Consider the following 14610-nt stretch of genomic DNA (forward strand, 5'->3'; position numbering starts at 1 on the left):
ATCATGACGTTTTTAATTTTAAGAGAAAATTTCCTATAATATCTAGGTTTTACAAATATATTTACTCTACTACTCTACTGTATATATATATATATATATATATATATATATATATATATATATATATATATATATATATAGCCTTGATGGAGGGAAAGGTCCCTCATGAGAAGCAAACATCTTCACATTAGTTTTATTCAACAGCGAGTGTCTTAATTTTAATAACTCTTCTCATTTATAGAAGTGGAAAATGAAGAAAATAAAATGGCATTAGTCACAGTTCTATAATTGTATTATATCTTTGCACTTCCTCTTCGTCTTCCTCTCTTCAGCCCTTCAATTCACTTTATCTCACCACTTTCTCTGCCTCTTTCTTTACACCTTAAAGACCTCCACTGTGTGTGTGTGTGTGTGTGTGTGTGTGTGTGTGTGTGTGTGTGTGTGTGTGTGTGTGTGTGTGTGTGTGTGTGTGTGTGTGTGTGTGTCTGTCTGTCTGTCTCTGTATGTGTGTGTGTTATGTGTGTGCATGGTCGGGGCTGTCTGATCGATTGGTAGTAAATGTGTTCAGTCAGGGAATCCGTCTGCTTCTTATGAAATATAGATGCTGCTCCCACGGTCAGATTAACAGGAGCACCAACACACACACACACACACACACACACACACACACACACACACACACACTGTACATGTGTATACAATATAAACAAGCACATATGCCAACTAACCACACAACACACACACACATTAATTGATGTCCATTCTGCTTTATGTGTGTCTCAGGAGAATCTCCTGATGCGTATCCACTTCCACATCAGCGCGGAGAGTAGAGAGGACATCTGCACAGCCAAACACTGCATCCCACACCAGAAGTTCGCCATGACGCTGTTCGAACAGGTAGGAAGGCCGTGGTTCGGTCCCGCCGTTTAAAGAGCTGCTACACGGTTCACTTTTGGGACTTTAAATAATAAAAAAAATGTGAACTGTCCGCACAAACATGAAAAAAAAGTGAAGCTGAGGACATGTTTGTGTTTGCAGTGTGTGTGTAACAGCTGTGGCGCCACGTCAGACCCCTTGCCCTTCATTCAGATGGTTCATTACATCTCCACTACATCCCTCTGGTAAGACCAGACACACACCTACACACACATACACACATACACACACATACACACACACACACACTGCAGTAAATCTGGCAGCAAGCTGAGGCTGGGTGGCAGTAAAGGAAGGTACAGCGTGTTCTCTTCTTCCTCGCACGGGTCCCTGCTGAACACTGAACTGTGAGCACACACATGCGCACAAATTAGACACACGCGCACAAACGCATGTATATTCATGCATTTGCAAGAGCAGGTGAGCTTGTGCATAATGCCTCTCTCATGTTCACGTGGACATCAGCGCAGGTACGTCCACACGCAGGAGACGCATCCTCCGAGTTGTTGCACAAAACTCCCACACGCTCCGAGTCAATGAAATAGGGAAACGGGGGGGAAGTAATCAATCAGCTGTTTGATTCAGTGGACCCTGGGGGGCGACATAAATCTATAAGTGGAACAGTGGGTCGGAAAGGCGAATGAGAGGGAAATAAGAGGATATATCACTCCATACGCCTTTTGGAAATGGAACGCGGCAGAGGAAATGGAGGGGTGAACGGGGGGCAAAAGTACAAATAAACACTCTGTGTCAAGGTAGTTGTGGGGCGCAGCGGTGCCAGCGCTCTGTGTTTGTGCCTGTTAGCACTGCCAGGCTATTTTTACCCTTATGGAGCCTGTTGTTTACAGTCGAGATAGACAAATATGCAAAATCCAACATGAGTAAGAGGGCAGGCAAAAAGACAAACAACAATTTCTAGTTCAAGCACATTTAGACAAAAGAGAGAAGAAGTGTGTTTCTCGCTGGTGTGTTGTTGTTGTTGGTCTTCTTCTTCTTCTTCTTCTTCTTCTTCTTCTTCTTCTTCTTCTTCTTCTTCTTCTTCTTCTTCTTCTTCTTCTTCTTCTTCTGCCTTCTTAGCCTTAGCCTTAGATGAGAGGGCGAGCAAGGGGTTGAAATCGAGGGAGAGAGAGGGAGAGTATATAAGAGGTGGAGTTCATTTCAGGCTAATGGAAGGGGTGAGATCACGGGAGGAGAAGGGGGAGGCGAAGGGGGGAGGAGAGATTTGGATGGTTTTTAAAAATTGTTATTCTTAGAGGAACACTTCACCAGTAAAAAAAACAACAATGCCGATTCATTGCACACATAATCCCACACGTGGTACCTTTTTGTGTTCACGGATTATGATAACGTATATTTGAGTTTGTCCTTCAGAGGACAATCGTACTTAAAAAGGATGAATGCTGCTCGGTATGAAAGTGATTATGCTCGTTGTAGTTAAACTATAGAATAATGCTTCGGTACTGTTATTGCTCACTGTAGGGAAATTAACTTTTAGCACGACCACTTTAGGAAGGTCAAAGATCATAATCTGTCACGGGGGATTCAGAATGAATCTTTTTTCGCAGCCTTAATGACTGTTTACTCCCGACTCTAGATTTTATTTTATTTATTAAAGCAGATGAGAAAAACCCTGCGTAACTGACTTAGAGTCAGTAGAGATGTGTGTGTGTGTCTGTGTGTGTATATGAATGTAGAATGAATAGATTTTCAACAGATTTTCCACCAAAAAACAAAGCGAAATGAAACAATTGCCTGCAAATTACCGTACAAAACCCCACAAAGCAGACAAACTCAACACATTTAAAAAATAGAAAGTGTTTCTGGTGGCCACAAGTCACGTTTGGGCTTCACAAAAGATGTTTTCTTCTATTCACAAAAAGATCTCCTCCCGGGGAAGCATGCACATTCACTGCGTTCATCATTCTGTTGTCGTTGTTGTTGTTGTTGTGTGTGTGTGTTCCAATGCTGCAGCAACCAGGCGGTGAGGATGCTGGAGTGCAGAGAGAAACCCACACCGGACATGTTTGGAGAGCTGCTCCGCAACGCCAGCAACATGGGAGACCTGCGCAACTGCCCCGTGAGACTACACACACGTAACACACAGACACACGGTTCAACGCACACACAGTGCACTCGGCAACTTCATGCTGTTAGCGTCAGAAAAAGAGTGTAAAAAGTATTTTTTGGTATATTCAAAGAAAGGGGAGAAAAAAAACAAATAATGATGTGAAACATATGGTGAAAATCTGATCATAAAAATATATTTAGGAGCGTAAAAACTTTGGTAGTTTCATCACTTCCTGCTTGTTTTTCTTGATGGGTCTAAATTACGTCATCAGAAGCTCATTTGCATTTTCGTCCCTTCATTTCTCTCTTCCCTTTCTAAAGCCGAAAGCATTTCATGACTTCTCCTCGTGGCCTCCTTTACAGTGAAATATAATGATCATCGTGGCCTTACAGAAGGACACAAGGGAACAGTTTGTTGTGCGGGAGAAAGTCATTTAAAAATGCTAATTAAAAAAAATTAGGATACTTTTGCGGTGAAAAGTGGTAGAAAATAAATAAAAAATACGACTAGCCTCGAATGTATTGTCTGCTGCATTGAAGAGAGATTACAGTAAGAGAGAGAGAGAGAGAGAGAGAGAGAGAGAGAGAGAGAGAGAGAGAGAGAGAGAGAGAGACGTATGATGCCTTTGTTCTGCAGGTTTGTGTGTTGTGCCGCCACGTGGGAAAATGCTGCTGCTGAATAGATCCAGCTTGGCGCTGCTCTCTGCCAATGTGTCCGCACAAAGAGCCTCCTCAGCTGCCCCTCTCTTCACACAGCAGCAACACAACCTACACACACACACACGCGCACACACACACACACACACACCTCGTGTGTGCAGTCCTGCCGGAGTCGCACGAACCTGCCTTCTGTTTATCTTCCATCACTTGCAGCGCTGATCTTTTGTTAATATCACGTCGGGCTTTGCGCAAACAAAGTGATGGTATTTGGACGGGAGCGCGGCTGCTGGAGGATACTGTAGGTGCCAGACTTAAGATAGCAGAGGATGTTTGCTCGGTGCCAAAGAGTTGACACAGGAAACTGAATTGATGTCCTGAATAGACGGTTTTTCGTTATTTGAAATCTGCTAAAATAAATTGAATATTTTCCCACGTTAAAAATAGCGATAAAGAAATGTGATAATTTTTATTTCAAGGCCATGACGCCTCTGACCCCAATCATCTTATTATAAGTCATTTACAATAAGATCAATGTAGTTGATTTAATTGTCCAGCACTGCATCATATTTCATAAATTGGCCATATGTTTTGGATCCAAAATCTGTAAAGTAGCAACAAACTATAGCTTTTAAATCCATGTAGAGGGGTAAGAAAGTATAAAGTGGCAGGTACAAGTTTCTCAAAAAGTTATATTCCTCATTTTCAGGTTTCACAACATTTTAAACAAGAAATTTGCAACAAGAGAAAATTCCCTCATTTTGACAAGTTTCACCAATGACAAGAAAGAAAAACACATTTGTGACCAATGCATGAGCATTAAAGAGTCCTGTGATTCTAATCTATGCATGCCTGATCAGTGGTTAGCATGCCTGATCAGTGGTTAGCATGCCTGATCAGTGGTTAGCATGCCTGATCAGTGGTTAGCATGCCTGATCAGTGGTTAGCATGGCCGTCTTTCAATCAGAGGATTGGTGGTTGGAGCCCCGACTCCGCTAGTCCAAGTCGATGTGTCCTTGAGCAAGACACTTAACCCCGAAATGCTCCCCGTTGCTGTGTCTTTGGTGAATCGAAAAAATGTCAGTCGCTTCGGATAAAAAGCGTCAGCTAAATGAAATGTAATGTAATACAAGCGGACTCGTCTCTTTGTTTCGGCGCAGTATCGAGCACAAGCACAGACATTCCCCTAAAGTTGTTTCATTTTGTTCTGAAGAACGCCTCCATCAGCATTCTGCAAACCTACAGTATCCTTTGACCAGCAGCACTGTTATATAACTCACTCTCTCCTGGAAAGGTCTGCATAGCCACAGCAACAACAAAAGGGGAGGAAAAGAAAAAAAAACAAAAAAACAAAAAAACCTTTGCATATCACATTCAGAAAGATGAGACCGCACCGCTCAATGCAGAGCGAATCTCTTGGTCGGATCATGTGATGGATGATGTTGTCGGCGGCTGTTCCCAGCAGTGAGGCGGCCTCCGAGAGCTAGCCGCGGCTGTGAGGCCTGAGCTAGCACGCTGGGTCTCAGCGCTGTGTGTTTGGCTGCTTGCTTCCCTGGCTTGTGCTCGTGTCCCTTCCTGAGAATTTAGAAGCAGACCCTGGCAAAATACCTTCCTGCCGTCTCTGGTGCCAGCGCGAGACAGCACGCCGCCCACAAAGGGAGCGCTCTGTGTGTGCTTGTGCATATGTGCGTGTGTGTGCGTTGTGTTTGGCAAAGTGTCTGGTTGCCAGGGTGTTCTCAGGCTGTTTCCGAGCCCGCTCTGCCAGCGCTGCGTGCACGCCCGAGTGTGTGCGCGCGCGCGCGTTCGCGTGTGTGTGTACTCTTCTGAGTGTGTGCGTGCAGCCAGCTCGGCGGTGGGTCATGACTCAAAGGAAGGATTCAGAACAGGCGGTTCTGAAGTCAACAGAAGGCTCGAGAGACAAATAAAACTCAGCACAGCGCTCCTTCCTCTGTCGTTCTCCCTTACAATCTCCCCATCATCTCTTTTTTCTTCTCCTCCTTCCTGCCTTTTATCCCTGCCTCTCGTTCTCCTACTGTTCAGTTTATCCCTGTGTGTAACTGCGTGCGTGCCCGGGTATTCGTCACTGCCAAATAAAGGGATGGTTTCAGCGATGATAACGCAGGATGACTAAACCTGTTTGATCACACGCTCTTCTCTTCTTCTCCCTCCCTCCATCCCAGAGTAACTGTGGGGAGGTGTTGCGTATCCGCCGGGTGCTGATGAACTCACCGGAGATCGTGTCCATCGGGCTGGTGTGGGACTCGGACCACTCTGACCTGGCGGAGGACGTCATACACAGCCTGGGGACCTGCCTGCGTCTGGGCGATGTAAGGGGATCATGCACACGTGACACACACATGACACACACAAACACAGCACAGTGACATATGCAATGTGCTCCTATGTGAGCAGCCAAGCATGCACGCCCACATGAATACAGACTCAAGACTCGCAATGTGTTGGTGAAAAGAACTTTGTGCGCACCGTGTGCCAGACACAACAGTCAGATATTTGTGGTGGTGATTGCAACTCCAGGGCCTCCCAGAGCTCACGAGACTTCCCATGGATGTGCCAGGTTTGAAAGCTTCTCTGGTGGCCAAAGCAAAATGGTTTGTGCCAAAATACCTGAAAAACTATTACCACAGACTGTGGAGAATGAGTGGACGCAGTCGGCATTATGTCACCCATGTGGTCTATGAATGTGATTATTTATAAATAATAATCAATATTGGATGGATTGAAAGGAATTTGGTACAAAAATGATGGTTTCCAGAGGAAGAAGCCTACTGATTTGGACTATCCTCTGACTTTCAACTTAGCATCCCCATGTGACGGTTGTTAGTGTTGAACATTACCAGCGAAGCTATAAAAGTATTAATACAGTAGATTTCTGGATCTTGAAACAGATGCCGATCCACTCTAAAAACTATACCCCATGCATCTTTTGGCCCGTGGCTGAACCTTCATGACATCTCTCGCATTCAGCACTTCTTTCATCTGAAGAAATACAGCGCTTTCCTGTGATTTACTTTCCCAAATAAAGTCACATAACTTATATTACAGACTGGAATATTTCTGATTCTAACAAAGATGCAACAATTACTTTGAGAACTACAGTTTTCAACTGGGTCCTGCTCCTAATCGGCTACAGACTCTTTCGACGCTTAACCTCGGACTCGCCTCCTTTGTTAAGCCTCGATGTCAAAAGGTCATTCAAAAACAGAAATATTATATCAACGATAGCAGAAAGACACACTCGTCAGTGCACGTCTGCACCATTCAAATACACTCTTGATGACAAACACATGTGCACGCTGTAAACTCAACCAATCCCCTTCCAGCTCACACTGAAAAACAACAAATTATAACACACGTGACCACCTGACTTCCATTATTCTCACAAAGCGGCTGCTTTCACACCTCGCACGTGTCCGACCCCTGATACTCGGTGTCACGTCTGAGTAATGCCGACGCATTTTAATGCTACTGTAACATCTCCAGCCGCATTCAGAAGCGATATCTATGAATTATGGATAAGGGAATATGTGTTACAGTGAGTCAAGTCCTTTCCTCTATCTCCTGTCTCCGCCTGCTGCTGTTTCCCTCCTTTTCATTCCACTCCAGTAAGATGAAGCTAGTTGTCAGATACGGATCGGAGGCACAATCTATCGCATTCTCTGCTTTTGTTTCCTCGTTCAAATCAGACAAAGTGAATCCATCTGCCTCCTGTATCCCTCCTCCTCTTCCACTGCTCTTTGTCTGTCTTCTGCATCTGCTTTCTTTCCTGTTTGCTTCCCTGTTACTCTTTTATGTTCTTTCTCTCCTTAGATGAGATCATTTTAGTGCTGAAATGATTACTCTATTGCAATCATGTCATTTATCAGCTGGAAATGTGCTGGTTTAAACTGATCAGATATGAGGATTTGCTTTTTTTTCCCCCTTGCAAATTGAATATCTTTGAGTTTTTTTAAAAATTGTTTGTCATCCAAGATGTCAATATACTTTTCTGCTCTTTTGTAGACTAAAGATGAATTGATTTAACATAAGCTAACAACTTCAAAGGTGCTGGCAGTATATAGAGCGCAGATCTCCACCAGGTGTGTGTGCTGCCATGTTAATTGAATGAAGCGTATTATATTTATTTTTCTACTCACACGTCTCACACAACAGATTTGCTCTCATTTTAATCCACGCAGCTGTCTCCACCGGCTCCGTGCAGCTAAGCTGCAGTTCACTGTGTATTAGCTTGGTTAGCTGTTAGCTCTGTCAGACAGACACTCTGTAGGATTCCCACCGACTGCTAACTTCTGAATAGCTCTCCTCCTACTAGAGGACACTCGGTGCTCCATTCAGTTTGTCATTCTCTCCGTGGTAGTTAAATACATACATAAACACAGAGACGGGGGTTCAAACCAGAGCTGTCGTGATATCAGATTGACTGTGGCCGAAAGAATTCATGAAAATAAGATTATTGCAAAAGCAAATGAAAAAAGGAAGCAACAACAACGCTAACTGTCAAATTCATCTGAATTAGATTGTGTGTTTCGTTCCTTTGTTTGTGGTAAATGAATTCCACTCAAAGTACGCGTGTAGGGAGGCGGAGAGAGCGTCTGTAACCCAAACTGCACAAACGTCTGAGTGCATCATTATATTACATTTTCAAATATCAAGGTTAAAAGCAAATACAGGTATTTCGCGACGCCCCCTAGTCCGAACTGAAGCAGCTGTTAATCACTAATAGTCGTGTGGAGTCAGCAGAGAATAATAGTATGGTATAACAGCCAGTAAAATATGATTTTCAATAAGTGTGAGTCAGTGCAACCGAGAGATCCTTGAGCATACAGTCGCAAACAGTCGCATATCATGGCTGGCGGCTCCAGCTGTGTCCACCCTCAGCGCTTTAATTGCATTGATGTGTATGTAACGTGTGCAAATAACAGGTGTGTTACTGTGAGATCTGTGCATCACATGTGCATGAAAAGCTGCAGTGCATGCACAGTCTGTGCTGCATACAGTGAGTGAGTACAGTGAGTGAAGAATTACTGCATGCAGCATACTGTATAGGTGACCAAAAATGTGCTTGTATTCACATTAACTCCCCTATCTCTGTCTCCCTCCCCTACCTCTCCCTACCTCTCTTCCCTGCATCCCTCCCTCCCTCCCTGTCTCCTCTCCCTCCCCTCTCTCTCTCTCTCTCTCTCTCTCTCTCTCTCTCTCTGTAGTTGTTCTACCGTGTGACAGAGGAGAGGGCTCGCCAGGCGGAGCTCTACTTGGTGGGCATGGTGTGCTACTACGGCAAGCATTACTCCACCTTCTTCTTCCAGACCAAGATACGCAAGTGGATGTACTTCGACGACGCCCACGTCAAAGAGGTGAGACACAGTTTGGAGCCTGCATGCTGCAACGCGGGGAGGGGTGTGCGCCGCTGTACAGTAGCCGCTGCGTCTCCAGATGTGCAGCAGGGACAAGAACTACGCCGCGTGTGAGTTCAAGTGATGCATGGGCAGCGGGGGCGGCTTGAGATTGATTATGTGCTTACGGTTTAATCCCTGTCTTTGTTCAATCGGAGCGCGGGTTTAAGTGCTAGGACCGGTCTCGTGTTGTGATACTTCACGATGCAAGGCAGGAGCTGTATCCTCCATAAGGGTGGATAACGATGCACGTTTCATGGCGACTGAACCGAGGGAAACCGCGTCGGCTTGTGTCAAAAACTGTGAATTTAAAGTAATTCTATATGTCCTTGACACTTTCATCAGTCACTGACACACTGCCGGACACATCAGGTTATTGAGCTGATGTAAAAGTGTGATAATGTGATATCAATACGGACACACAGCATCACAATGTGCGTTTGACCTTCTAGTTGTGGTGGGATACGTTATATCTTAATATGGATAGATTTACTTTCTCTTTGTGCGTATGTGTTTGTGTGTGGGTATGTGTGTGTGTGTGTGTGTGTGGGTGGGTATCATGAATGTTCACGTGTGTCCTTGTGTGTGTATGTGTTGCCCTGCTGCACCTCCAGATCGGCCCTAAGTGGAAGGACGTGGTGTCTCGCTGTATCAAAGGCCACTATCAGCCCCTGCTGCTGCTCTACGCTGACCCCCGTGGGACGCCGGTGATACTGCAGGAGAGCCCCAACCCCTGTACCAGCTCCAACCCGCAGCTGGAGCTCCAGCACTGCAGCAGCAAGGCTGGTTACGACAGCGAAGACTCTGGTACGGATCAGATTACTCAGTGTTTATCATCGAGGGTTGGGGGGGGGGGGGGTGCAAGCGAGGTTTCAGCTTCAAAGCTCTGACCTTCAACCCTTTAATCCGACTTCTGCTTCCGTACACTGCAGAGCCGGCACTTCTTTGACTGTAAACATACGGGAATGCGGGATTAACCCGAAAGGTCATCCGTCTCCCCTTTTTTCTTCCTGTTCCCTCTTCAGGTCGGGAGCCGTCCATATCCAGCGACACGCGTACCGACTCTTCGACGGAGAGCTCGAGTCACCGCGCCTCCCGCAGCCGATCGCTCCACCAGTCCACGGGCAGCCACCTCTCCAGCGAATCCCAGACCACGGTGGTCTGTAATCACGACATCGGCACACCGCCGCACGGTGCCGACGCCGGAGGTAATACTGCATTTGAGTCCAGGCGCCGAAGCTACCGCTACGAGTCCCATGTGCTCACAGAGTACAGCCGCACTTTTAGTCAGAACACCCCGACACCGTCGAAGAACTGCGAATACACAAGTGACTGCAGTGTTTTCAGAGAAAGTACTAACCTGCGGAACTTGTTCGAGGAACAAGAAAGAGCAAACAGTGGTAATGAAGTGAGTTGTTTGTGCTTCATCCCTGCGGACTCTTCAGGTTATCCGCCTTGTTACTGGTTATTCTCGTGTTTACTTGCACTGCTGCCTACATAATTGGCCCCTGTGGGATAAATAAAAACGTTATTGGGTTTACTTTTTTCTCTCTTTCTCTCCCACGTTCAGAGTCAGCAGTGGAGGGTCCTCCCCGCCCTCCCTCTCCTCCTCTGCAGGAGTACAAGGAGACGGCCGTCTTCCTCCTCTCCTCCCGCCGGCCGCTCACCTCCTCCTCCTCCTCCTCTCGTCCCCTGTCGTCCTCCTCTTCGTCAGGAGTCGGGGGCTGTGAGGGCGGGGCTGGGGGGCCCCACTGGGAGGATGAAAGCACCAGCAGCGAGAGCAAGTCCAGGTACTGAGACTCACGATCGATGCAAAAGGCCTGCGCTTGAAATCTTACCTAAGTACTATTATGAATAGATGTGTCTTTAAAGTATCAAACGATGTGTGACAGAGCGTCACATGAGCACAACCACACTGCAGTATTGTTGGTGCTTACTTCTTCTGACTACCCCCTAAATGAGTGTCCTACTTTCTTTTGCATGTGCATGTTTTGAGTATTTTTTTTCACCAGCCCCGTAACTTATATTTGTGCACGGCATCCCATCGTTCTTTCCCCTCCTGGCGTCGTGTAACATCCTATGCAACATCTTCCTCCCTTTGCCTTTGTAGTTCTTCAGGAGGCCGCTACAGGCCAACCTGGAGGCCCCGAAGAGAGGCCCTGAACATCGACAGCATCTTCACCCGTCCGAGAGGCTCCTCTCTGGGCTACAACACCCTGCCGGGTCCCTCTCTCCCTCCGGAGCCCCAAGACTTCTTCCCCCCGGCGGGACCCCCTCCTCCCTCACAGCCGGGGCTGCAAGAGGCGGAGGAGGGGAGGGAGGCCGGAGAGTTGGAGGCGGGGTTTGGGCTGGTCGGACAGCCCAGGTCTCTGGGCGGCGGGCGTACAATGGGCCCCCCCGCCCCTCCACCTCTGAGAGGGGTGGAGCACCAGCCGCGTCTGATCCAGAGGATGGAAAGTGGCTACGAGAGCAGTGAGAGGAACAGCAGCAGCCCCGACAGGTAGGAGACTCACAAATAACAATTACTGTCCCGTCCCTTCCGTCTCTGTCGTTCATTGTCTTTCCCTCTCGGGGGTTTATCTGTCACATTCAATTTAACTGCTTTCGGCTTGAAATATTAATAACAACAACATGTCCAACAATCCATAACAACGAATCAATCAATGGACAGATTTGTCAAGAGACGTATGATCTGCGCTCTCAACCATCCCTTCCCTCTTCTGTCTCTTTTCCCTGCTCTCTTTCGCTCTTTGTTTTATCTCTTTCCCTCCGCAGGGAGGTGGGGCAGCAGAAACGGGTGCTGATGTCAGGACCTTCATGGCGTTCGGTGCCCAAGTCGAAGAGCAGCGGTGCCATCCTGCAGGAGCTGCCCTCGCCCAGCTGGGGCGGCGCCACCAACACAGGTGTGTATTACGTCCTGCGTTTTAATTTATCTACCGTAACTTGGATTCGACCTGATTGATCGTGTGCGTCTTTTTTTATGTGTGTGTGTGTGTGTGTGTGTGTGTGTGTTTGCGCAGGTGGACCAGGGCGCAGTGAGCTGGACGAGCTGCAGGAGGAGGTGGCGAGGAGAGCCCGCCAGCAGGAGCAGCAGAAGCGGAGGGAGGCAGAACGGGAGGCTGCCATCGGATTCAACCCCAAACCCAGCAAATTCATGGACCTGGACCAGCTCCAACACCAGGGTATGGACACGGAACGAGGGATAAAGAGAGAGAGAGACAGAAAGAGACAAGTGGGAGGGAGAGAGGGGGGAGGAGAAAGAAGAGATGGGAGGTTAGAAGTTATTTAAAGAGTGTGAAAAAGAACAGTCCACCCAACTTACAGAAAACATCTTCCCTCACTTACTTCTAGTGGTACCTAACGATGCAGACAGTAGAGATTTCTGTCTCTTTTTCCATACAATTAGAACGTTTAATAATCACAGCAGTTCATAAGGAAATTGGTTCCAATGCTAACTGTCTGCATGGCGCAACACGAGAATCAATCAGTAAGTGAAAATATATATTTTTTTGTATATTTGTGTGAACTGGCCCTTTAAGAAGAAGACGGCCGCATTGAAAGCTGCACAGGGACATTTTGTATGTTTAAAGAAGAACCATCACTAACTTATTAGACAATTTAAACCTAAATGTCCACTCACAAAAAGTAAACGCAGGTCAAATTTGTTTCATTTCAACTGAAGGGTTGTGTGGCTTTTTTTTCGGATCCGGTCTAATAAAGTGTATTTTTATGTTAAAATCTTGCCTGGTGAAGGTTTAAGGTCACAATATCACCTGGTGTCTAGTTTAGCAGTCACAGCAACTTATACTTTCTGTCTGACCTCCTCTTTGTCCTCATTCCCATCTGTTCGTCTGTCTCTCCATCTGTCTCCCTCCGTCGGAATGTTTTATTTTTTCTATTAGTTCGGTGTGTGTGACTCTTAGTCGTAATGTGTATATATATTATTGTTTGTGTGCGTCATCCATTAGTGTTTTATGTCAGAATAAGTGCGTGTGCGTGTTTGTGTTTGACATTTCCAGCAAGCAAAACTCAGAATGCAAATCCTGGTCAGCTCAGGTTTTTACCAACTTGACCCCTGTGGGACGTTCACTGACCGACAGTAAGAGTGGGAAACTTTTCTGGGGGGTGATTTCTATTCAAAGTCACAGTCCCAAGTTCAGAGCTCTAGGGAATTCACAATGTGTGTGAGTTTCTTAGTTTGTGTGTACACCGTGTGCGTTTTCCTTCCTGTATGTTGCGTATATGTTTGATTATGTTTGTGTGTCTCCTTGTGATCACTTAGTCATGTATCTGTGTATCTTCATGTGTGTGCGTGTGTGTGTGTGTGTGTGTGTGTGTGTGTGTGTGTGTGTGTGTGTGTGTGTGTGTGTGTGTGTGTGTGTGTGTGGGTTTGGGTTTTTCAGAGCTGTTGATGTGAGACTTAAGTCAAACTTAAAGATACACTCCACCAATTGTACGTGTCAAAGTCAATTTACCAGAATAATGAGACTGTGATGTCTTCTGTGGCTTCTGGCATAATTACTAATTTTCCATCAGATGAGTAATCTCATTTTGGGCTTTGGGACTCCTCATTTACGTTACTAAATGGGGCCATGGAGTTTTGAAAGATGTAGTCATGTACCAGGACTGAAGGGCTCTAACGAAAAACATACAGTGGTGCATTATGGGAAGTGTAGGATCCATTGTTTTTCGGAGCATGACTCACACTCAAGTCTGAATGCTGGTTGTTGCATCATTTCTTCCTCCAGCTCTGTTGGTGCAGCAATTTGGTCTCAACTAAAATATCTCAACACATCGATTAGATTGCTCGGATGTTTTGAACAAACATTTGTGGTTTCACAAGGATGAATCCTCCCCGACTCTGTTGTTGACTTGCGACTTAACAATGACTTTTGTCCAAATTGCTAACTTTCCCATCAACCTTAGCTCCACCTTGTGTTTTCACCACGTGTGAACATGACACGCTGAACAGAAATGCTGAACAGAAATCTTTTCAGCACGCTGACTTTAGCATTTAGCTCGACGCAACGCTGTGCCAAAGTGCAGATCGTCACAGAGATGCCAGCACGGCTGTGGACTATTAGTCGTGTTTAATCTGTCTCTGGCAAGTCCCCCAACTTTGTGGATTTGCGGTACTAAATACACAATCAGCGCTTTGGACTTGAGTTGGACTTGATTGCTGTGAGCTGACTTATTTCAGACTTAAAGGCAAAACATTAAGATACAACAACAATTCTCAAGGGCGATGGAAATGACACACAGCGTTGATTAAGACTTGCTCTGACAGACTTGACACACAAAAAAAAACAGCTCTGGTGTGGTCCACATTCCCATATGTGTGTGTTTTCATGCGTATTTGGTTCTCGCATCCACACATTCTCTGTTTCTGTGCCCGTGTGTGTGTGTGTGTGTGTGTGTGTGTGTGTGTGTGTGTGAGAGAGTCTTGTCTGAACTGCAGGTGTGCAGGTTTTCCCCTCCAGCTCAGCACTTACTAAATCTATATCAGGGATTATTATGTTGTGTCCTGTCTGTCCTACTG

At 46.1% G+C, this 14610-nt stretch overlaps 1 protein-coding gene across 5 annotated transcripts in view; it reads left to right on the top strand.

Annotated features, from left to right (window-relative positions):
• usp54b (ubiquitin specific peptidase 54b) overlaps positions 1-14610 on the top strand; it is a 48376-nt gene that overhangs the window by 23830 nt on the left and 9936 nt on the right. For all 5 annotated transcript variants that reach the window (XR_011077833.1, XM_068582796.1, XM_068582798.1 and 2 more), the window contains 11 exons: positions 784-897; positions 1039-1121; positions 2908-3013; positions 5841-5987; positions 8883-9032; positions 9686-9878; positions 10097-10279; positions 10642-10861; positions 11182-11571; positions 11847-11974; positions 12092-12253. Coding sequence is in view for 4 of the 5 variants with exons in the window: in XM_068582796.1 (XP_068438897.1) it covers positions 784-897; positions 1039-1121; positions 2908-3013; positions 5841-5987; positions 8883-9032; positions 9686-9878; positions 10097-10279; positions 10642-10861; positions 11182-11571; positions 11847-11974; positions 12092-12253 (1876 nt within the window). In the remaining variant the exon portion in view is untranslated. The remainder of the gene's footprint in view (positions 1-783; positions 898-1038; positions 1122-2907; positions 3014-5840; positions 5988-8882; positions 9033-9685; positions 9879-10096; positions 10280-10641; positions 10862-11181; positions 11572-11846; positions 11975-12091; positions 12254-14610) is intronic.

Source organism: Clinocottus analis, unplaced genomic scaffold (genome assembly GCF_023055335.1).
Source record: "Clinocottus analis isolate CAN_PGR_092001 unplaced genomic scaffold, fCliAna1.0.p SCAF_19, whole genome shotgun sequence".
Lineage (NCBI taxonomy): Eukaryota > Metazoa > Chordata > Actinopteri > Perciformes > Cottidae > Clinocottus > Clinocottus analis.